Source organism: Marmota monax, unplaced genomic scaffold (assembly GCF_021218885.2).
Source record: "Marmota monax isolate L192 unplaced genomic scaffold, Marmota_monax_Labrador192_F-V1.1 WCK01_AAM20220418_F8-fsc00008, whole genome shotgun sequence".
NCBI classification, from domain to species: Eukaryota; Metazoa; Chordata; class Mammalia; order Rodentia; family Sciuridae; genus Marmota; species Marmota monax.
Genome location: NW_026694432.1, coordinates 19640726 through 19665375, shown reverse-complemented (window position 1 = coordinate 19665375; position 24650 = coordinate 19640726). Strand labels below are relative to the sequence as shown.

Here is a 24650-nt window from a genome sequence, read left to right as displayed (position 1 = left end):
GCGTGCGTGCGTGTGTGCGCGCGCGTGCGTGCGCGCAGGCTGCTGGGAAGCCGCCTCTTCCCTCCCGGTCTTCCAGTTTCCCGGCGTGCTTCGGGCCCGCCAAATGGGAGGGGGAGACGCAAGATGGCGGCAGCCGCGAACTCCGGCTCCAGCCTCCCGCTGTTCGACTGTCCGACCTGGTGAGTGGCGGGGCGGCTGGGGCCGGAGTGTCCTGGCCCCAGCAATACTGGGCAGGAAAGGAGGTTGGTTTTCTTTGGCGGCGAACCGAACGGCTCAAAACCCCTGGAATGGTTAAGGGAAAACTGTCCGCTGTGAGGGGCCGGGCGACGTGTGGAGGAACCGGGAACATGAAGCTCGGGCCCAAGAACTGAGGAAACCTGGGATTGGGGACTCAAAGGAGCTCACTTAGGCAGTCCTTTGGGTGTTGAGCCGCTCGCCTGTGAGGTTTGGGGCCTTGGCCCCGAACTTACCCCTAACTCCTGACTGAGTGCCTGGTGCTCTTGTGGAGCGCTGTACCTGATCCCCCTCCTGTACATCCGGAGCGCGCACGAGCCAGCTTCCCGACCCCAACCCAGCCTCAGAGCCCTATATCCTTCTGTCCTTGCTGCATCCAGTGTGCAAAACTCTAATGTCTTCCATAGACTGGGAGCTTCCCGAGGGCAGGGATGGCGCTGACCAATCCCCTTGTTCTCAGTGGTCCTCATGAAGCCTGGTACAAAAAGCATCAGTAATTGTGGAAATGAATGCTTTTCATCCCATGGAAAGTTTTGGAAAATAATGGGATAATTAAGCCTTTGGGTAGGGTACAAGATGAATGAATAATTGCTTTGCCAGGAGACGCTTCCCAGTTAGAGCTTTCTCTCCTGTAGCTCATCACAGTGTATTATTAACGTCTTATCCCTCTGTCTCCTGTTATAGTGAGATCTTCAAGGGCAGAGACTGATGGGTCTTTGTATTCTCAGCTCCTAAACATGAGTCAGACACATAGTAGGACTTAAGAAAGTATGTTTTGGATTTAACATTCCTTTCCCTGTTTTCTGGTCAAAATGGGCTTTTGTTCAGTGCATTGTTCTTTTAATTATTGCCATAGAGAAGTTGGGATAGGACTATGAGATGACTATGTTGCATCTTCAGTTTTAGATAGGATACATTTTTCATGTTCAAATGTAGGGCCTCTGGTAAGATTGTTCTTTAAACATCAAATGATTAAATCCAAGAAGCAAGTGAATGTGTGGATATTTTATGGATTCCTTTACACTTTTGTAACATCCAGTTGCTTTCAGTCTACAAATTATGTGTCCATTTTGATCTATGGCTGCATTGATTTCAAATGCAAACATAGTTAGAAGAGATTCTTTTAGATCACCTACCATTTTATCAGGATCTGTTACGTACCAGGCATTGTGTTAAGTACTTTGACATATGTATGTCCCCCTTGAATGGTATGGTGAAGTGTAGAACTTTGCATTATCATGTTGTTGTAGAAAGACTTGTTCAAGAGTAACACACCTCCTGTTTTGGTACCTGGTTTTGTGGGCATGATTCTGAATTGCCCTAGTTCCCTAATGATGCATCTCTGATTTGTTCTTAGAGCTCAGAACAATATCTTCTGCTTATTCTATGATGAGACTAATCTTGACCAGCACCAAGCAACAACTAATTATTCTACCTTTGTATATTAGGGTAGTAGCAAGTCTTAAGATTCAAACTCTGGGTGACCAGACTACCCTAGGTGTAGTACTTCCGGCCTCTTTGCTGCTTTCTCTTTGAAGTGACTATCCAATGTTAAAATATAGGTTTCTTTAGTGCTGCTCTAAATACAGAGCCACTAAAATCTGTTTTAGAGCAAATTGAATCTCTTGGGAAATAAGTGTCAAATGTAGAAAGGAGCTGTAACAGTTAAGTAGATGACATTTTGCCTGAACATGAACTAATTATAGGCTGGTAAGGGAGCTGCAATATTGAATGGAACAATAATTGTAAATAACATTTATGAACTCATCCTGAAAATTATTTTTACATCTTTTTTTCAGGGCAGGTAAACCCCCACCTGGTTTACATCTGGATGTAGTCAAAGGAGACAAACTAATTGAGGTATGAAAATATATGTCTCCCTGCCCCCTCCCCATTCTAAAGATTTTTGCCAGTGACTCACTATTCCACCCCCTCTCCTGTGCTTTGTTTTCCAGCAATGCTACTTTCGTTCATCCTGAAATTTTTTTCTATTAAAAGCTTATGACGATATTACACATTCAAAGCTCATATCTCCCACAGACACTCAGTTTTTTGTGACTTCTCTCACCTTCCAAATGAAGAGTTTTAATAGGTCATGGGCCTGTAGGCCCCAATCAAACTGGAAGCCTTCTTGGTGAATTCCTTCTCTCTGAGTACATGGAATTGTGTGGAAGGCACAAGGTATGCAATAACCGAAGAAGAAAATGAATGGTATAGACTGAGTTTAACTTTTGAGTTGCTTCTATGAGATTCAGGCCCAACACCTTCAAAGAAGTATAGTAAACTAAGCCACTTTCTCAACATAGGATGACAGTAAAATTCATTCATTCAAAACATTTATTGGGTGTTTACTATGTGCGTGTCACTGAGTTAGCAGAAGAGACTACAAAAGAGGACAGAACAAAAGTTTTCTGTCCTCTAATTACTCTTTAGAGAGAATCACGTAAAAAATTGCATAATTATAATTGAAATAAGTACAATAAAGAAAAAGTTGAGCTGAATTTCAGCTTTATACAAGTCTCTAGAGTGAATACCACATAGATTTTCAAGAAAACAAGTTAGCTGTTAGATTGTGTAAGTTTTTTTAAAATCCATATTGTGTTATTTACTAAGAAGTGGAGATTAAGCATACTGGTTATTCAGCTATAATTTAGGTTCAAGGCCCTAATACTGAATGCGGTTGGTTGGTTTTTTTTTTTTTTTTTTTTGTGTGTGTGTGTGTGTGTATGTGGTGCTGGTAATTGAACCCAGGGCCTTGTGCATGCAAGGCAAGTACTCTACCAACTGAGCTAAATCCCCAGCCGTTTTTCTTTCTTCCTTTTTTAAAAATATCTATTTTTTTTTAATTATAGTTGGACACAATACCTTTATTTTATTTATTTATTTTTATGTGGTGCTGAGGATTGAACCCACGTGTGAGGTTCACGTGTGAAGGCGAGCACTCCACTGCTGAGCCATAACCCCAGCCCCATGAAGTTTTTCTTCAATGTATAGAATAAAAACATTGTAATTCCATGGTTGATAGCTTGAAAAGCTAATGGTCTTCTGAAGGATGCTCTGCAAATGTATTGTCACTTTCAAGATGTTGTGGCAATAACTAGATACTTTGCAAAATATGAAAGCATCTATGGGTTACAGTGAATTCTCCTATTATTAATTCTTCTAGCTCTCAGCCAGACACATAGATCCCTTTGGTTAAATGTCAAGAATACTCAAGAAAATAATTTAACTAAAATAGCTGTAAAATCTCTTTTACTATAGGTGGTTCCACAGATAGAAAATATATCTGTTGCTAAGTAGGATAACTTGAAGCTTGAAGGTATATAAAAATCTATTTTGTTACAAGAATTTACTAAATCTTTTTTTCTGCCTGTTTGCAATAGGAACAAAGAGGCCTAGCCTTAATGATAACATCATATTCTTTTGTGAAATAATTTATATTTTCAAAGCACTGTAATTTGTCCACTACCCCTATGATTACTGGTTTCCATTTGCTGATAATGTTCTCTTTCAGTGCTCTTAGGTATACTGAGTTGCCACGCAGTTATCAAGTTACAATCCATAGACATCTCTGTATTGTTCTTGGTAGGAATAGACCTAAGAAATGTGTTTTGCAGTGCTGGGAAACAAACCCAGGGCCTCATTCATGCTAGGCAAGTGCTCTACCACTGAGCTACATCCCTAGCCCAGAGGTGTTTAAGGATTTAGATTTTCATCAGCACTTGATACTAACCGAGCTGTCTATATCCTAGCCTTGTGTCAAAGGCTTGTGATATGCTGTGGTAGCTGGGTTGAAGAAGTGCAATATTAAAATAAAGCCATGAGTCTTTTAAGCCCAGTGTGTAAAGATACACTCTGAGTTATAACTCAAAGGCACAACTGAATAGTGACGTTGGTCATAGCTGGTCAAGGAGTTATGGACTTAATGAGTATGGAAAAACTAATTTATTATTTCATTCACCTTTTAACATATTTTCTTGATTGTAAGAAATACTGTTTTCCACTAAAGTTCCATACATTTGAACATTTCTGCAATTGGGATGCCTCTGGTAGTGAATATATACATTTAATTAAGGGCCTCTTCTTTTTGCTTCAAACAGATCTCTTAATCTCTGGTATGTCTGTGGCACCCTACAAATATAAAATTTGGACATTGTTATTCCAGAATCCAAGAGTTGGTGGTCTTATATATTCCTTATGACCCACTGTGAACATTGTGGGCATTTTTAAACTTATGAGAACATAATCTGTATGCATATTGAAATGAATGAAAAATGTATTAAGGTTCAGACTGAATAAATATTACCTAGAAAAAAGAGGTTGAAATTTCAGGGCTTTCTTAATTCTTTTTTTTTTTTTTTAAGAATTTATTAGCCTTTATTTCTCTTTTTTTTTTTAATAACTTTATTTTATTTATTTTTATGTGGTGCTGAGAATCGAACCCAGGGCCTTGCACATGCAAGGCAAGCGCTCTACCACTGAGCCATAACCCCAGCCCAGGGCTTTCTTAATTCTAAAGCAATATCTTATTTTTTAAGAATTTTTTTCACAATTTTTATTGGATCAAACCCAGTGCCTCACACATGCTAGGTAAGCACTCTACCACTGAGCTACAACTCCAGCCCTGCAATGTATTATTTTTAACCCAAATCTTAAAACTTAGGCCAAAGCAGACACAAGGGTGACTATCTAATTGAATCGTTAAGTCCTGGTGCTCTGTAGTAGTATGGCCCTGGAATGAGTGCTACCAGCAGTAGATGGACACTGTTGGAAATGGATTTCCTAGAGGTGACTCACATATCCAAGCTAGCTTGAACTCATTGAAACTTCAAGCTAAAGTTTGAAATAAACTGGGTAAGTGGTTATTTAAAGAAAAATAATGTGACCCACAGTACTTATTCACTCCTGAAAATATTCCTTGTTATGTGGTACATCTTTTGATGTTAGGAATGAGGAAAATATTAATATGGTTAAAAGAGTCTAGACACCGGGGCTGGGGCTGGGGCTGGGGCTGGGGCTATAGCTGTAACTAAGTGGCAAAGCACTTGCCTAGCACGTGTGAGATACTGGGTTCAAACCTTAGCATCACATAAAAATAAATAAAGACATGCTGTTCAAATAAAAAATTGAAAGAAAAAAAAAGAACCTAGACACTAAGGTCTCAATTTTTAACCCACCCCACAAATACCTAGCTGCATGAAGTTGAGTATGTTAATTTATGTCTCAGATTTTTTATCTATAAAAATAGGAAGCATAGTATCTACTCACCTTATAAGATGCTGTCCTCACCTAAAATGACAACGTAAAACTTTCATAACACAGCATGTGACACATAAATGTTCAGCAGTTATTGCTGTTATCAGTGCTGAGAGTCTCTTTGCATGAGGTACAGTGACACTAAAGGCATAGGGGAGAACAGTAACTCACTGACTTCAAGAAATTAGCTAGGAATAAATACAACTTCTTGATTCCTAGTCTAGTACTAACTTGACTATACTTCTCAGCTTTGTGCTGTCTTTTCTCAAGAGATTATAGAAAGAGTTAATGTGAAATGTAAACTAGAGCTTTACTTTGTATTTAGAGGAAAAAGGTGCCAGGCATATGTCTGTAAGCCCAGAAACTTGGGATACTGAGGCAGGAGGATCTCAAGTTTGAGGTCATTCTCAGCAATTTAGCAAGACAGCGTCTCAATAAAAAAAAGGCTGGAGGGGCTGGGGATGTGGCTCAAGCGGTAGTGCGCTCACCTGGCATGCGTGTGGCCCGGGTTCGATCCTCAGCACCACATACAAACAAAAATGTTGTGTCCGCTGAAAAACTAAAAAATAAATATTAAAAAAAAAGGCTGGAGATGTAGCTCAGTGGTAGAGTATCCCTGGGTTTATTCCCCAGTACCAAAAATAAATAAAATACAGCATATATGAATGAGGGATGTTCTTCAGTGGTCAGACTAGATTACTGGACCACTAGCAATGTTCTGGACTGCTAGAATTGGAAAAAGTGCTAATAAAAATTCACCCTGGAACCCTTCCTCTGTTATAATTTGGTTTACACCAATCTGTGGCAAAGGATTTATTGATCAGGATTAAAAGAAATATAAAAACAAAAGTGGGGTGAGTTTTTTATAAAGTTAAATTCAGCTCAAAGAATGATCCTTCATCCTTGCCCTTCCTTCTCATCTTCTGATAAAGTGACCCTTCTTGTATAAAATGATGATGATACTGGGCCATGACAGTTAAATGCTGTGGAGGTGTAGCTTAGTGGTAGAGTACTTGCCTAGCATTCCCAAGCCCCTGGTTTCAGTCCCCAGCACCTCCTTCCACCACACACATACACACACACACACACACACACACGCACCCTTATTTGACAAAATAAAAGGTAAACATGTCAGCATTTTCCCCAGTTTTTCTTTCTTTTTGTACTGGGAATCAAACCCATTGCCCCACAGTGTTTTAATAATAGCTTGCTAGTCCATGAAATTCTGCTTTCTGCTGTTATATTATAGCAGCTGAAACATTGTAGAGTTCTTCTCAGAATTGCTCCAGACCCATGGCACATTGTTTAGGATATTAGTATTACAAATCGGTCGTACCTGGGTTTAAGTCCCACCTTTGCTGCATACTTACCCAACCACATTAGATGACTTCATCTCTGACTCTGTTCTCTCATCATTAATAATAAAGGTGATAGTTGCAGGCTGGGGATATAGCTCAGTTGGTAGAGTTCTTTCCTTGCAAGTACAAGGCCCTGGATTCAATTCCCTGCATCACAAAAAAAAAAAAAAAAAAAGAAAGTGATAGTTGCTTCACAGAGTTGAGGATTAGATGAGATAGTGTTTAAAATGCCTAGCAGTAATAGTCCTTCAGTAAATGTTAATTCTCATACTGTCTTCCCCCAAACTTGGAAAGTCTTTGCTACTTAAGGAAGTTCACATTTAGACATAGTAAATACTCATTAGAATTGACTCTATATAATACTTTTTTGTAGCCAGAGTAAAATGAGACGTAAGTTGGATTTGGGCATTCATACAGTGATGTCTAATGTAATTCCAGTATCTAAAGAAAGTTCCAGAGGGCTGGGGATGTGGCTCAAGCGGTAGCGCGCTCACCTGGCATGCGTGCGGCCTGGGTTCGATCCTCGGCACCACATACAAACAAAGATATTGTATCTGCCGAAAACTAAGAAATAAATATTAAAAAAAAAAAAAAAGAAAGTTCCAGAAATTCTTGGGGGATATGGCTGCATGATTAAAATATACCCCATTCCTTTTCCAATCAAGTGATGATCTTCGTTTGAATGTATACTTTCTGAAGAGCAATCTGTTTTTTTGGGGGGGATGTACCAGGGATTGAACTCAGGGACACTCACCACTGAGCCACATTCCCCAGCCCAATTTTGTAGTTTATTAGAGACAGAATCACACTAGAGTTGCTCAGCGCCTCTGAACTCGTGATGTGATCCTCCTGCCTCAGCCTCCCAAGCCTCTGGGATTATAGGCATGTGCCACTGCATCCAGTTGAAGAGCAGTCTTATTACTTCATGGACATATTTTGCACTTCTTATTTCCTATTTGAACTAAATTTAATAACCAAGAAAATTTCCAATAGGCAGAAGAATTTTTTATCTCTTGGAGACAGACTTATTGCCTCTAGGAGAATTAGGAAAAGCTATTTTCATCCCAACACTAGACAATTAAACACTGCATTTGGGTAGGTTAATTAACATTCCTCCATTCCATAATGTCTTAGTAAATTATTCTTTATGTTAAGGAATAATGGGCATACCAAGGTGCAGCAGTCTATGGGTGAAGCATTCTTGGTCATCTACACCCTCTGGCTTGGAAAAAATGGTTAATGACATGCTTATGGAATGGACAGAGACATTTTCCCATTCAGTAACCCCCTGACCTCAGTTCTCCCAACAATTTCGCCACAAAAGAGTTTCTGCTGAATTTGGATAAATCCAGTGCCCTAGGAAAAAATCATTCAAGATATTGATGACACATTTTTGTAATAGTAGTAAGTCTTCCAGGAGCCAGTAGGTGAAATAATGTATCAAAATACTTTTTCTCTTGCCCAGAGGCGAAGATACTGGATACTGATCATTTAGGAACTAATGTAATGAATGTGAAGGATCATCCCCATTCAGTATCTTACGTGACTGATTAGACCTTGATGATTGCTTAGGAGAACACTGTGGGAAAGACTGGGGGGGATCTCATTGGGTGGGGGTGGGGAATGAACTGATTTTATTGTGCTCTGGAGTTTAAAAAAAAAAAAAGCAGGGCACTGTGGCATAAGTCTGTTAGCTTGGGATACTGAGTCAGGATTGCAGGTTCAAGGCCTGCATCAATTTAGCAAGGCCCTAAGCAACTTAGTGAGACCCTGTCTCAAAGTAAAAAATAAAAAGGGCTAGAAATGTGGCTCAGTGGTAATTGCCCCTGAGTTAAATCCCCAGTACCAAAAAAATAAACAAGCAATGGGAATTTATTTTTTTCTCCTTAGCAAGAAATTGTATCAACTCAAAATCCCTATTTACTTGATTTGGAGTTTTTGGTAAACCTTGTTGTAACAAGATTTAAGTAATATTTAATTTAATATTTATTTAGAAACTCATTATTGATGAGAAGAAGTATTACTTATTTGGGAGAAACCCTGATTTGTGTGACTTTACCATTGACCATCAATCTTGCTCTCGGGTCCATGCTGCATTGGTCTACCACAAGCATCTGAAGAGAGTTTTCCTGATAGATCTCAACAGTAGTGAGTATCTCTCCCACTTTACATATTCCCTGTGGGCAGTGTAAAAATGCTTTTTGGGGTTTTTAGTTAGGAAAACATGTTTTATTGTTCATCGAGGAAAAAGTTTATTTGGTTTTTAAATCCTTCTCTATTTCAGTGGTTCTGTTTTCCTGAAGTAATGACTAGGGAGAGAAGAGGACTTTTATAGAATTGTCCTAAGGAAGTCACAATGTATACATAGCAAACAAAAATGGCACCAAGGAATTAGGGAGTATTGATATTTGAGTATTATAAGTCCCTGATAAATTGAAGTTCAATTTAAGCAGAAACCATGATTAACTGCATTAATGTAGGAAAGCAACAATATATAAGACATTTAAAAAATACAGTGACTCAGGGGCTGGGGTAATGGCTCAGTGGTAGAGCGCTCGCCTAGCATGTGCGAGGCACTGGGTTCGATCCTTGGCACCACATAAAAATAAATAAATAAAACAAAGGTATTTTTAAAAGAAAGAAGGCTTTAAAAAAAAATGCAGTGGCTCAGGAGGATCACAAGTTTGAGGCCAGCCTCAAGAACTTAGTGAGACCCTGTCTCAGAAACTTTTAAAAGGGCTGCAGATGTTGCTCAGTAGTAGAGCACCCCTGGGTTCAATCTCCAGTACCACCAACAAACAAAAAAACTTGAGCAAATTGAGTTATTTATATTAGGTTCTTTATCCCAAGTACATTTTGGCTTTGTTAGTTTGTTTTTTTCTCCCAGTTCTGGGGATTGAACCCAGGGGTACTCTACCACTGATATACATCTCCAGATTTATTTATTTATTCATGCATTCATTTATTCATTCATTCTTACAATATTGAGACAGGGTCTGCTAAGTTGCTCAGGCTGAACTCAAAACTTTGATCCTTCTGTTTCTACCTCTTGAGTACCTGGGCATGTACCACCACAACCAGCTACTTTTTGCTTTGACTGTGATTACATCAGTTTTAATTTCAACTAGTAAGACTTTAAACCTTTACTAAGATAAGCCACAGAAGTACAAATAAGGCTTCACTGTGTGGGACCCTGAAGTTTGTTCATTTTGCCTGTATATGAATATGATGTGAAGTGTAAATGGTCCTGCTGCTTCCTGTAAGGCTCATCATTGTGTTTGACTCCTCTTCCCCAACTCCTAAACCACATAGACACATATCTTATGCAAGGTACTTGGTCACCTTGTCTCACAAGAACATTTCTCTGCATTAATCACATGCAAAATGGTGACATGGAAAATTATTTAGAATCTCTAGTAGGATTTTGGCTTGCCTTGGCATTGACAGTGCACCTATTTTGGCCAGGCCCCTTTCTGGTCTTATGGGGAATTGCAAGGCCAGCAATTTTTGTGTTCCTTATGCTTGAAGCTGGAGAGGATATAGACCACAGCAATGCCTATCTCATGCCTTGGTGGCTTCTGTTGGGTTGGAGCCATTCCTACTGGACCCAAAGGAGCCAAGCCTGTCTGACAGCAGAAAAAAGGCAGTAGTATTTATTATGTGGATGAACAACAGGTCTGAAGATGTGTAAGAAATCCACTGAAGAAACTGGACATACTGGTGCATGCCTGTAGTCCCAGTCACTTGGGTGGTAAAGCAGGAAAATAATAAGTTTGAGGCCAGCCTCAACAACTTAGTGACACCCCATCTCAGAAAAATAAATCTATTGAAGAGATTGAAGGCTTAGTGAAGAAGTTTTCCTTCTCGATATAAGACATATCAGAGGATGCAATAGATCCAGTACCATTTTCACTTTAAAAGACTTGTTCTCTGACCATAATCTTGAATGTGGGCATTTTTTTTTTTTTTTTTTTTTTAATAAACGGAAAAAAGCAAAACTGATGTTCTGGGAGAAGCTGATTTGATACGAGTCAAAGATGATGCTCTCCCTTCTAAACTCAGGCTTTTTTTGGTTTCTCCTCTTACATTTCTGATTTGGTTATTCCCAGCACATGGCACTTTCTTAGGTCACATTCGGTTGGAACCTCACAAGCCACAACAAATTCCCATCGATTCCACAGTCTCATTTGGCGCTTCCACAAGGGCATACACTCTGCGCGAGAAGCCTCAGACGTTGCCATCAGCTGTCAAAGGAGATGAAAAGATGAGTGGAGAGGATGATGAACTCAAGGGCCTGTTGGGGCTTCCAGAGGAAGAAACTGAGCTTGATGTAATTCCATATTTATGTCATTGTTTTGTCTTTTGGGACACTGGTTTTTGGAGTATATAGCTGTTCTGTGTAGCTTTTAATGCCAGTGGCTTAGCAGCAGGAGGTTTTCTTGAGCCAAATAATGAGTTTTGGCAATGTTGTGTGAGTCTCCTGCCACTAGACCTCCTCTTAGGGGTCTTGTGCGCCTTCACTGGCTATTAGAAGCCAAGACTGCAAATTATATTTTTCTGTCTCTGGGACTGCTTAGAGCTATGTTGTTCGATGCAGTAGTTACTTAACCACATTTCAAATAATCAGTCACATATAACTAGTGGATACCATAATTGGATAGTGCAAATAGAGTCAACCCTTCACATCAGCAGGTTCTGCATTTTTTGATTCAACCAACAGCAGATAAGTTGTTCACTGAGGGAAATTGCTTCTATATAGAACATATACAGACGTTTCTTTTCATTATTTCCTAAAAAATACAGTATAATAACTTTAGAGAGCATTTACGTTGTATTAGATATTATTCGTGATCCAGAATGATTTGAAATACATAGGAAGATGTGCATAGGTTATATGAATTTTTTTTTTGAGGGACCAGAGTGTCTGTAGATTTTGATATCCATGGGGAAGGGAGTCCTGGAACCAGTCTTCTTCAGATACCTAAAGGTAATTCTTTCCATCACTGCAAAAAGGTTGACAGCATTAATTTAGCAACTGACACTTTCATTCATTTACGTAGCTTTTTTTGGTAGTATCTGAACAGCCCAGGAGTCTTCTGACTAGAATTAGACTGCTTTTGTTCTTATGGGCCTGGATGCCCTGAAGGCTGGAAGTTTTTTGTCATTGTTTTGGCACTGGGATTGAACCCAGAGCCTTGTACATGCTAAGCATGCGCTATACCACTGAGCTATATTCCCAGCCCAAGTTTTCCTTTTCTAGAGGCTGACACTAGTAGCCTTCACGTGTGTCACTGCACTGATGTAACTTGTCTGTTCAGTTAGACCAAATGAAAGCATGTCCTTAACTACCCACATGTATTTACTCTTCCTATACACCAAGGCAGTTTCCTAGTCTTTAGGAAGAAAAATACAATAGAAATCTTATAATTTAGAAGTCATTGTAAGGCTATTGCAGTGGTTATGCTTGCTCTTTTTCCCTACAGGCTGCTTTCCTCTGTTTTTTTTGTTCTTGTTCTTGTTCTTGTTTTGTGTCTTACAATACCAGGGGATTGAACCCAGAGCCTCTCATAATCTAGAAAGATTGTCTACTACTTACCTACATCCCCAGCCTGTTTGCCTATATTTTAGTTCAGTATTTTAGGTGTTCTCTAGGTCTTCATTCTAATATATCAAACTGCATTGCAGATTGGAATAAGTCCAGTGGACTGAGAAGGAGACAGGCAACAGTGCTAAGGCCAGGTTAATCATCAAGATTAGTTGATGGATGCTTATGAATATAAGTGGGGCCAAACGTAAGAAGGAGGGTGACAAAATATTAATGCCAAAAATTAAGTGCACTGATAATGTCCTTAAGAATTTTGAAGGCGAGAGCTATTGAAAAGAACAGTCAGTTGTCCTTTTTCATCTGTTTAGTTACTTTAAAACAGTTCTTGGAGTCCTCCCAGACACATTTTAATTCTCAGCATGAAAATATGATAGCCTTCCTTTTAAAGAAAAAGAAAAAAAACCCCTCAACTGAAGGGTATTCGTATTCGTACAGATTATGACCTATTCTCAGTGTTCTTTACGTCCTTTTTTGAATAGTATTCCCACACTAGTCAATGTGGATGTTCCACTTTCTTTCAAATGAGACTTGTTAGTATTAGCAGTCTAAGGATAGTATGAATCTTCCCTAAATGCAGAAGAGAGTCTTGGAGGTCTGATTAAGCCCCTACTGCCTTTCTGCCCTTTATTACTGTTTTTCCATCAAAGTCCCTGTACTGACTCTTGTCTTTTCTGTGTGAATCCTGGCCTAGAATCTGACAGAGTTCAACACTGCCCACAACAAACGGATTTCTACCCTCACCATTGAGGAAGGAAATCTGGACATTCAGAGACCAAAGAGGAAGAGGAAGAACTCACGGGTGACTTTCAGCGAAGATGATGAGATCATCAACCCAGGTGAGATCTTTTCCTGGTTTCTTCTGTTGAAATGTTGTGATCTCAGAGACTAGTGTGTACAACCGACAGGTCAATTGGAATGTTTCTCAACAAAGATTAGGATTAGAGGCAACATAGGTGGAGTACCCTAAACATCCAAGAATTATCCAGGTACAGTGACAAAGAAAGAATTAAAAGGGGGCTGAAGTTGTGGCTCAGTGGTAGAGCGCTGGCCTAGCATGTGTGAGACCCTGGTTTGGTCCTCAGCACCACATAAAAATAAAAAAAAAACAAAATAAAGATACTGTGCCCATGTATAACTAAAAAAAAAAAATTAAAAAGAAAAGATTAAAAGGGTCTTGGGGGCTGGGGATATGGCTCAAGCGGTAGTGCACTCGCCTGGCATGCGTGTGGCCTGGGTTTGATCCTTAGCACCACATACAAACAAAGATGTTATGTCCGCCGAAAACTTAAATAAATAAATATTAAAATTCTCTCTCTCTCTCTCTCTCTCTCTCTCTCTCTCTCAGTCTTCCATTGACCATTTTTTTAAAAAAGGGTCTTTGATATTAAATAATAAGGCTATAATTATTCTTTGCTGACCCAGCATTTCCCTATCATAGTGGAAGTTTAACTGAAATATGGGTATTTATCTTTACCTTACAATAAAATGTTATTGTCTTTATGACGTTCTGAGTAGGATTGGTAGCTCCAAGGTTGGAATACCTTCTGCCATCATTAATCACATTGAAATCTTGTTTGTCTCTAAGGAAGTCACTTACAGGTAATTGAATAGGGTTCAAGCTTCAGTTTGTAGGGATGGCCACAATAAAATTGCCAATTTATTATATCATTCAGGTGCTCTGGCAGATGGCTGACATGGGGGTAGGAGTATATATAGTTAATATAATGGTGATAGGCCTGGGTTTTTTGTTTTCTTTTTTAAACCTTATTTGGAATAAAATTAATGGATATGAAAATGAAAAATACAGCCTAACAAGTTGCTTTTACTTCCTAGATTGAAATGCTATGAGAATAACTTTCAGGTTCTGCAATTAAGTTTTAAGTTATTCAAATGGATACCTGTTCCACTGATGGCCCAAGGAGTTGGGGCAGGGAGATCTAGGGATTTTAGTTAATTGAAATGCAGTCTGAGTCATCAGGGGATATAGAAACAAATCAAGTGCAATTCAAGATTGCATTAACAATAGACTGGTGGGGACAGTAACCCTACTAGTCTGTGTTCTGAATAGAACTACCCCTAAAATGTGTAGTCCTGAGGGAGGAAGGCTTTTGGAGTGAGTACCCTGGTTGCCAAGAATTTAAGGGGAGAAGTGGGGAGCATGGAATGGTCAGAAAGGAATGGGACAAATTCAGAACTAGTGGGTACCAAGTATTTGGTGCAGCATAAGAAAAAGGGGAAACCAGCAAATTCCCGACTTATATTTAGAAGAATTAAAGATTCACATGAAAGAGATCAGGGCATATATAAATGTACCAAAGGGAATTTCTCCTTTATTATATGTAGAAAGTACCAATCAATCAAAAATAAATAAAGGGCTGGAGTTGTAACTCATGATAGAGTGTTTACCTAGTCATTTGAGGCACTAGCTTTGATCCTCAGCACCACATAAAAATAAATAAATAAAGCTATTGTATCTGTCTACAACTTAAAAAAGTTTTTTTAAATAAAGAAGTGAAAGGAATATCTGTTAAGTAGAGGAGGGAATAAAAAGGGAGGGGGAGTGGGGATTGAAATCAAATTCCTTGTTTGTATAAATTTTGTCAGAAGGAACCCAACTACTGTATATAATTATAATGCTCTAATTTTTAAAAAATATGGGTTCATTAGGAAAAAAAGATGAGGGCGCTCTTTCTAGTGACTACAAATTCACTTTCTGATGGTATATGAAGTGGAGTAGATTCCTTCTCAAAGGAGTAAGTGTGCAAGAGAAGTTTCAGACAGGGACTAGACCGATCTGAAAAGCCAATTTCTGGGCCCCAGACCTATTGAATAAGAGTTTCCATGGGCTAGACCTAGATTCTTTTTTTCTAAGCTAAGGATTGAACCCAAGACCTTGTATATGCTAGGCAAGTACTCTACCACTGAGCTATGCTTCTAACCCCCTAGAATTTTGTTTTAAGCTAACCTCTGGCTAGGCACTGTGGCTTATCCCTTTAATCCCAGAATTTGGGGATGCTGAGGCAGGAGGATCCTGAGTTCAAGGCCAGCTTTCGAAACTTAGCAAGATCCTGTCTCAAAAAAGGGCTCGGGGGGCTGGGGATGTGGCTCAAGTGGTAGCGCGCTCGCCTGGCATGCATGCGGCCGGGGTTCGATCCTCAGCACCACATACAAACAAAGATGTTGTGTCCGCCAAGAACTAAAATATAAATATTAAAATTCTCTCTCTCTTAAAAAAAAAAAGGGGGGGGATGGGGATATAGCTCAGTGGTAGAGCACCTTGGGTTGTTTCCCCAACACCAAAACCAAAAAAAAAAAAAAAAACCACTTTGTGTTTATACTAATAAACAGCCAGCAGTTTGAAAAATATTTAGATCATCTCCAAAGTCTCTTGGTAGTCATGGCATGCGCTGCTGTTTTCTCCTTGAAAATTAGCACCCTGGAGCTTTATTAATATAATGTGGTTAAGAGCAGAGTTTTGAAATCAGGGGACCTGAGTCTGAAATCCACCTTTCCACTTAGTAACGTGTAACCTGGCCAAGTGATTTAACAGGCTAATGACCTCACAGGATTATCAGGAAGATTAAATTAGTATATTGAAAAATATTTGGGGCTGGGGTTGTGGCTCAGTGGTAGAGCACTTGCCTAGCATGCAGGAAGCATTGAGTTCGATCCTCAGTAACACATAAAAATAAAATCAAGGTATTGTGTCCACGTACAACTAAAAATATATACATTAAAAAATACTTAAGGATACTTGGTATAAAATTCTCAATAAATGCTAACTGGTATCACCATCATCATCATCATCTGTCTTTCACCTATGCCAGAGGTAAAGTTAGCAAGGAGTTTTGTGTGTAGGTCTTCAGAAGCACAGATATACTGGAACAGTGTATCCTTTCTAGAACTAGAATGGCTGGAAAAAAAGGAGCAGAGGGTAAAACCCTGAGCACTTTTGGGGATGTCTGGAGGGCAGAACTCCACTAATTGCTTTTTTATTTATTTTTTAATCCTTGAGGTAGGAGCTCTCTGAGTTGCCAAGGCTGGCCTTGCACTTACAATATCCCTTCCTGCCTCCAGGGTAGCTGGGATTCCAGTTGTGTACCAGTGCATCTGGCTTCCTTTGCTCTTGTGCTTCATTTAGCCCTCCTTGCTTAAAAGGTGATTGGAATAGCACTCCTATAGCAATAAGAGAAAAGTTAGAGCACCTTTGGAAGGACTTTGTCTCTTTCCTAATGACCCTAGATCTTTTCCTTTTTTTTCTTCGAAGTAGAAGCCATTCATTGAACAAAGACTGGTTGTGACTTTGATACCAGGTTCTATTCTTAGAGGCATTCTAATATGTGAAAAACTACACTTAAATAAATCAGAAACAAATTATTCAAATTAAATTCGGAATTCTGTTTTTTTCCATCGGGATTCATAGGAATGTTTTTTCAATAGCAGACAACTTCGGTGCATTTAAAATAGACATATATAGGAATAGGAAAGATAGTAGAATGAATCAAACATAACCTTTCTAAGTGATGTTGGGCGGCTTCCCATCTCATACCTGAAGAGGACTTTTTTTTTTTTTTTTAAGAGAGAATTTTAATATTTATTTTTTAGTTTTCGGTGGACACAACATCTTTGTTTGTATGTGGTACTGAGGATCGAACCCGGGTGAGCGCGCTACCACTTGAGCCACATCCCCAGCCCTAAAAATAAATTTTAAAAAAATGTACAGCTGGGCATGGTAGCGCATGCCAGTGAGGCTGAGGCAGGAAAATCATGAGCTCAAATCAAGCCTCAGCAATTTATCAAGGCCCTAACCAACTTAGTGAAACCCTGTCTCAAAATAAAATACAAAAAGGGCTGGTCCTGGTAGTGTACACCTATAATCCAAGCAGCTTGGTAGGCTGAGACAGGAGGATTGTGAATTTAAACCAGCCTCAGCAACAGTGAGGCATCAAGCAACTCAGTGAGACCCTGTCTCTAAATTAGAAATACAAAATGGGGCTGGGAATGTGGCTCAGTTATAAAGCACCCTGATTTTAGTCCCCAGTACTGAAAAGAAAAGAAAAATAAGATGTGCAACATCTGTTAGGGAAAGAATTCCTTCTCTGCCACAATAATAAGCTAAAAGGGGTTTAATAGTTTTCAGTAGTAGTGATGGGTCCGTGCCTGCTCTTTTCTACATGCTCAGTCTTTTTTTATGTGGTGCTGAGGATCAAACCCAGGGCCTCGCACGTGCTAGGCGAGCGCTCTACCACTGAGCCACAATCCCAGCCCTGTTTTGCACTTCTTTTGAAGCATCTCTGTTGTGTTGTAACCTCTCTGGTTCTGTTATTGTGCACTCCTCAGTCTTGCTCTTTATTTCCATACCTGGTGATCAGTACATGAGACTTGAGAGAGTAAGTGATTGAAGAGCAACAACCTGAGTCTAGTGCCTTCTCCCTGCAGAGTGAATAAATCCAGAAGGTTTGTAGGGCACAGTGATATATGTATAAGCAATTCAAAGGGAGCCATTCTCCCATCTTATCTGGACAGGAGGCTTCAGATACATACATGTATATTGATATGCATATATGTGTACTGATTTTATAAAGTTCAAGTTATTCAAGTCAAAAATCCAGGGTAAATTTTTGAAGCTCTGAGTCTGGGTCCTAAATCTGTTCTTCACTAATGAGCAGGTATTGGCAAGATCTGTTGTATGTGACCTCTTGTCATTGTTTTAACACTAATGTGAGATTGATAATATCTATTCGTTTTCTCCCCTTAAAAGAGGGAAATGCATGGAATGGGAAAGATCTTGGGGAAGGCAATGCAGCATTGTGGTGTAGAGCATAGATGTGTTTCTGGTTACTTGGACTGAAGTCCCAGCTTCTCTCCTCCAGTGGGGAAACTGGGCCAGTCCCTTTACTCCTCTCAGCCTCAGTCTGTTTTCTCATCTACCTAATGCTGATTGCAGTAGTGCCTACCTCATGGGTTGTGGGAGGATTTATCACAGTGTCCAGTGCACAGTGAACACTTCCAGTGTTGGCTGAATTTGACCGTTTGTTTGAATTGTGGTTTAGTGTGCAGTCAGCCCTGTACCGTTATTCCTTCCAGCAGAGTACCAACCCAACCCTGCCCTCATCTCTTTTTGCAGAGGATGTGGATCCCTCAGTTGGTCGCTTCCGGAACATGGTGCAAACTGCAGTAGTCCCAGTAAAGGTAGGAAGCACATTTTAACAGTGTTTGAAATCACATGTGATCTGGAGTCAAAAACCCATTCTAGAGGGTGGAAATGTAGCTAGCATGTGTGTTTTGCAGATATGAGGCCCTGGGTTTGAACCCCAATACTATATGCATTATTTTTTGTTTGTTTTTCCCCCCTCTATACTGGGGATTGAACCCAGGGCCTTATACATGCAAGTGCTCTACCATTGAGAGCCTCTATCCCTAACCCTAGTGAGTAACTTTAAAACACATTCTGTGTTCCTCTCATATTTTTCATTCTGTGGAAGTACTTTGTGTGGGGGTGGGAGTGCTGGGGATTGAACCCAGGGCCTCATGCATGTAAGGCAAGCATTCTACCAACTGAGCTATATCTCCAACCCTGTGGAAGTACTTTTACCCCTGTTTATGTGTAGGGAATCCTGGAACACCACAGAAGGGATACAGGTGACCAGTCAGTTTGATGTGAAACATATAAATTATGTGCTAATGTGAATCTATAAATTTAAGTTTTAGAAGGGTGCAGAGAGACCCATCTTCCTGTGGCCATTCCCTTCTGACTCAAAGTAAGCTTTTATGTGAGGGAAAAACATTATTGCAGTACTGCAAGGCACCTGTGTTTTTTGCCATGCCATTATTTTGTACACAGGAATGGCACAGATAGGAAGGTTAGTTCAGTCTGGAAATAGGTTTAAAGATTAGATATTTTGAAGAACTAAGAAGTGAAAGTTATGATAGCACATACCTATAATTCCAGCCACTCAGGAGGCTGAATCAGGAGGATTACAAGTTTAAGGCCAACCTTAGCAACTTAGACCCTGTCTCAGAATAAATAAAAAAAGAACTGGGCTCGGGCTGGGGCTTGGGCTGGGGCTTAGTGGTGGAGCGCTCACCTAGCATGTGTGAGGCCCTGGGTTCAATCCTCACCACCACCTAAAAATAAACAAATAAAATAAAGGTATTGTGTCCAACTACAACTAAAAAATATTAAAAAAAAAACAAAAAACTAAGCTCACATGCACAAGGCCCTGAGTTCAATCCCCAGCACCAAAACAAACAAACAACAATAACAACAACAACAACAAAAACCATGGGGATGTGGTTCTATGGTAGGGAACCTCTGGGTTCCCAGTACCAAAAAAAAATCCTTCATGTACTTCTTCTTGTACCTCTACAGTATGGGCATTGAACCCAGGGGTGCTTAACCCCTGAGCTACATCCTCAGCCCTTTGCAATCTTACTTTTTTGTTTGTTTGGGGGCAGAGGTTAATACTGGGGATTGAACCCTAGGGCGCTTAACCACTGAGCCACATTCCCAGCACTTTTTATTTTTTATTTTGATACAGTTTCTCACTAGGTTGCTGAGGCTGCCCTCATGTCCTCCTGCCTCAGCCTCCCAAGTTGCTGGGATTGTAAAATGAGCCACTACACCCAGCTTTTATCTTATTTTTGACACAGGATCTCAGTAAGTTTCCTAGGCTGGCCTTGAACTTCCCAAACCTCATGCCTCAGCCTCCTGAGGTAGCTGGGATTATAGGTGTACACCACTGTGCCCAGCACCTTCTTGTCCCTTTACAACCATTCCCCTCCTACTCAACCCCAGGCCACCAGTAGACTACTTTCTCCACTGCAGATTTGTTTTGCTTTCAGATTAATGTTTAAAAAATGGCAATCAGTCTGGTGCACACCCATGATCTTAGTGGCTCGGGAGGCTGAGGCAGGAGAATTGCCAATTTAAAGCCAGCCTCAGCAAACTTATTGAGACCCTGACTCTAAATAAATAAATAAATACCATAGATAGATAGATAGATAGATAGATAGATAGATAGATAGATAGATAGATAGATAGGGATGTGGCTTGGTTGCCTGAGAGGGAATAGATTGGCTTGGTCAGAGGTCAGAACTCCTGTGCTGATTAGTAATAGAATCATGCCTATAAATAGTCACTACAATCCTGCCTGTGAACATAGTAAGACCCTGTCTCTTATTAAAAAATAAACTGAATAAAGAATTAGGCACCCAATATGGAAATGCTACCTTTGTATTTACCCCCTTCCAAAGAAAATAGTTGAATTATCACCTCCATGTCCTAATGGGGTGTTTTTACATTAATAAGAGAGGAAGGGTTGACTCTAAATAGAGAGTAGTCATTTAAATTGAATAAGTTTTACTTCCTGTAAAACTCATAACACTATTCTCATTTTTCTGATTACATAGAATAGTGAAAACTTTACTGTAGGGCAACATTGGGAGCCACTGTATTAGATGACAGCTGTGAGGTCTCTTCAAACTGTAACATTTCAGGACCATGGAATAGGTTGTCTGGGAAATAAAATAAGCTGGAAGTTAGGAACTTTTCCCAAAGGCTGGAATGGAAGAAAAAGTTACAATCTGTTTCACCTCTTGTCTCCTCTCTGTTCTTTCCCTCTCTTCATGGCAAACCACAGAAGAAGCGGGTGGAGGGCCCTGGCTCCCTGGGCCTGGAGGAATCAGGGAGCAGGCGCATGCAGAACTTTGCCTTCAGTGGAGGACTCTACGGGGGCCTGCCCCCCACACACAGTGAAGCAGGCTCCCAGCCGCATGGCATTCATGGGACAGCACTCATCGGTGGCTTGCCCATGCCATACCCGAACCTCGCCCCTGATGTGGACTTGACTCCCGTCGTACCATCAGCAGTGAACATGAACCCCACACCAAATCCTGCAGTCTATAACCCTGAAGCTGTTAATGAACCCAAGAAGAAGAAATATGCAAAAGAGGCTTGGCCGGGCAAGAAGCCCACACCTTCCTTACTGATTTGATATTTTTGGTCATGGAGAAGGGTGGGATTGGGTGGGAATGGGGTGGAAGGGTGATGGGGCACTAATGAACTAGGGAGAAAAACGTTCCATGTGTGCAGTATCGTCTTTCAGAATGTCTCCTGGGGTCCTAACCATGTAATATTAAGACTGGGGGTGGGGCTCAAATATACCATAAAGACCTGTATTCAGAACACTTTCTATGTAGAGAAAGGTTTCATAGGTCCTTTAAGTAGACTGCCCTGGCTCTTTCCCAGGCCTTTTATTGCCTCTTTCTTCCTTCTCCTTTCTAGGATCATTTTTATGTGATGTCACATAACCTAGGTTGAATCCAGAGCTGTGGAGGTAGCAGTAGCCTCACCAGTCTCCGGGTCCCCACAGCCTCATTTACTGTCTTTGCAAGTCCCAGGTAGCAAAAGGGTTGCCATGGATCCCAGGATGATCAAAAAGGTTTAGTATTCTTCGGTTAAGCTAAAGTTTAAACTCAGAAGTGTTTTCTTGGGTCTTTGGTTTTGAGGTCCAATGGTTAGGCTTTTCTCTTCGATCCTTTCTGTTGGAATGAGACTCCCCTTTGTCTGTGACCAGTGCCAGAGGCACAGGTTTATAGTTTTAACTTACAGTATTGTGTGAACTTTTCTTGTCAAACCTGAGCACTCCAGTTGCCTATGTTTCTCATTTATTTTCAGAGTACTGTCCTCTACTCTCCAAGGCATTACTTTTCTTTTTGAGTGTGTTATGAGGCAATTTTTAAAGGATATGATTAGTTAGGGCAACTAAGATTAAAAATGAAAAGATTTACTTTGCAAGTAACTGAAGTCTATTAAGAGGACGTTTTTAGCTGTTGGTTTGGAGGCCTTCCCCCCCCCCCCCCCCCCGTTTGAGAGCTCTGGTTGCTCAGAGCAAGACTAGACCTGGCTAACAAACAGGAGACAAAGGTAGGAAACATTGATATGAGCTTTGTACAGAGATTTGTACATTTGTGTAATAGGCCTTTTCACGCTTTATGTGTAGCTTTTTACCTGTAACCTTTATTACATTGTAAATTAAATGTAACTTTTGTCATTCTGGTGCAGTCTAGAGTCTGTCCTCACCATCACTGATTCCCACTGCGATCAGAGTACATTTATGTCAGAGGTATGATGTTGGCTTGGGAGGTGATGACTTGTCCCCTTTTATTACCACAAATGAAGATAGTCTCAGAAAACTGGAACTTCTAATTGGGGATTCCAGTCCCCAGACTGAGGCCTCACAAAGAAAAGTGGGTTAAGAGGTGACTGTTGCTCTTTATTGGGGAACAGAACAAGGAATCTTGTAAGGGGAGACTTTGGCATTTGTCCTGGGATGGGCATGATTTAAACCTAGTCACCCACTCTCTGCATTTGTGCTACAGCTCTGTGGCTGTTCCTTCAAAACAAATACCCAGCTTCTTTTCTCTCCTGGGTATTTGTTTTGAAGGAACCAAAAGAAGCTAAAGTTGTGTGACTTTAGAAGGGATTTCAGCAGGAGTTTGGATGGAATGGATGTTTTCTGCACACTGGAATCTCACAGTAGGCACGTGTAGTGAGATGCATTTTCACACCTGACACTGTGATGGAGATGCCAGTTAGGTTACGAATCCTAGGGGTTGTGGACTCACAGCAGGAGCAGCCTTCTAGAAAACAGATCCATGCAATCACAGATTTTCAAAAAGTTGACTCCACAGGTTCTAATGAAGAGTCCTTGCCAGGCTCAGGGGCACATGACTAATCCCAGCAGCCCAGGAGACTGAGATAGGAGGATCATAAGTTCAAAGTCAGCTTCTGCAATTTAGCAAAACCCTGTGTCAAAATTTAAAAATGGGCTGGGGATGTGGCTACGGTTAAGCACAGCTGGGTTCAATCCCTGGTACCGAGAAAGTCATCTTATGAGGCTAATATCTTCCTCATTATAGCAAAGGCTAGTGGTAATGTACTTTCACTCTGAGCACGTACCTACCACCTAACCATTTAGAATATGTCATTTAATTCTTGTGGCCCTAAAAGGTGTCTTTATGCCCGTTTTACAGGTAAGAAAATTGAGGATCGGAGACAAAATCATTTGCCTATATGCCCACTATAATAAAAAGTTTGGAGTGAATTTTTTTTTTGCGGGGGGAACATACCAGGGATTGAGCTCAGGGGCACTCAACTACAAAGCCACATCCCCAGCCCTATTTTGTATTTTATTTAGAGACAGGGTCTCACTGAGTTGCTTATCACCTCACTTTTGCTGAGGCTGGCTTTGAACTTGTGATCCTCCTGTCTCAGCCTCCTGAGCTGCTGGGATTACAGACGTGTGCCACCGCACCTGACATCTGGAGTGAAGTTTCTGAATCCAGCACCTTAGGTTTATGTGGCTTGTGGTTAGCACTCTGTTATGCATGGCTGTAGCTAGATTTTCTCTCCTGGGTATTTGTTTTGAAGTTAAAAATGTCCAAACTGAACAATTCCTGAAATTAAAGGATTTAGAATATATCCTTCTTGGTAAGAGGAACTATGCCATGCATTTTGGTTTCAGAATACCTACTAAACAGACCTGTCAGTGCCTGGGGTCCCTGCTCAGGATTGGCTGTTTGAAGACTGCTTGCTTATCAAAAGCAAGTTGGGATTCCAGGGTCAAAAGTAACTCAGGAGATCTGTCCAGATTCCTCATTTTGGTGGTGAGCAAACCTTGCTAGTGTGGACTCACTGCATTCAACTGCCAAGGATGAATGTCTGAGCTGGGCATATGCAAGTGTAATACCCCTGCCCACAAGAAGCCCACGTTCTAGAAAGAAAGAGCCACTCCCCACCGACGGTGTCATCTAGACAGCTGAGAGCTCTAATGCAGGAATAGATAAGGTGAGAGTGAGAACAGCAAGCCCCTGACCAAGACCTGGGGAGTCAGGGAGGCATCCAGGGAGATGACACTGAGATGAGCATGGAAGAACAAGTAGGAACTTGGCAGCCGAGGAGTGTGGACCAGAGTCCCAGGTGGAGGGACCACTGTGAAGCATGGAAGGAGGACATGACATGGGAATGCAGCATTTCAGAGGAGGGAGGAGAGTACCCTGTAAGCCCTCTGGGAATTTGAAAGTACCAGGAAGAAATTTTTTCCTTTATTTAAAAAATTCAAGGACTGGGGACCTGGGGATATAGTTCAGTGGTAGAGTGTTTACCTAGAAAGTTGGAGGCCCTAGGTTCATTC

At 40.6% G+C, this 24650-nt stretch overlaps 1 protein-coding gene and 1 non-coding gene across 4 annotated transcripts; both read left to right on the top strand.

Moving 5' to 3' along the window:
* The first annotated feature begins 37 nt into the window (after positions 1–37).
* Ppp1r8 (protein phosphatase 1 regulatory subunit 8) lies at positions 38–22508 on the top strand. Of its 3 annotated transcripts, XM_046469411.2 has the most exons (8): positions 122–179; positions 2034–2094; positions 2190–2415; positions 8843–8996; positions 10958–11178; positions 13145–13289; positions 18581–18645; positions 21096–22508. In XM_046469411.2, exons 3-8 carry the CDS (start codon positions 2392–2394, stop codon positions 21447–21449), a joined length of 963 nt encoding a protein of 320 aa, XP_046325367.1. In that variant the 5' UTR covers positions 122–179; positions 2034–2094; positions 2190–2391; the 3' UTR covers positions 21450–22508. The 3 variants fall into 3 exon arrangements, with proteins under 3 accessions (XP_046325366.1, XP_046325368.1, XP_046325367.1); XM_046469410.2 differs by lacking the exon at positions 2190–2415 and having other exon boundaries at positions 38–179; XM_046469412.2 differs by lacking the exons at positions 2190–2415; positions 8843–8996 and having other exon boundaries at positions 112–179.
* On the top strand, positions 3951–4115 carry LOC124075467 (small Cajal body-specific RNA 1). The gene has a single exon (XR_006846078.1). It is a non-coding gene; the product is annotated as a small Cajal body-specific RNA 1 (non-coding RNA).
* Positions 22509–24650: the final 2142 nt, after the last annotated feature.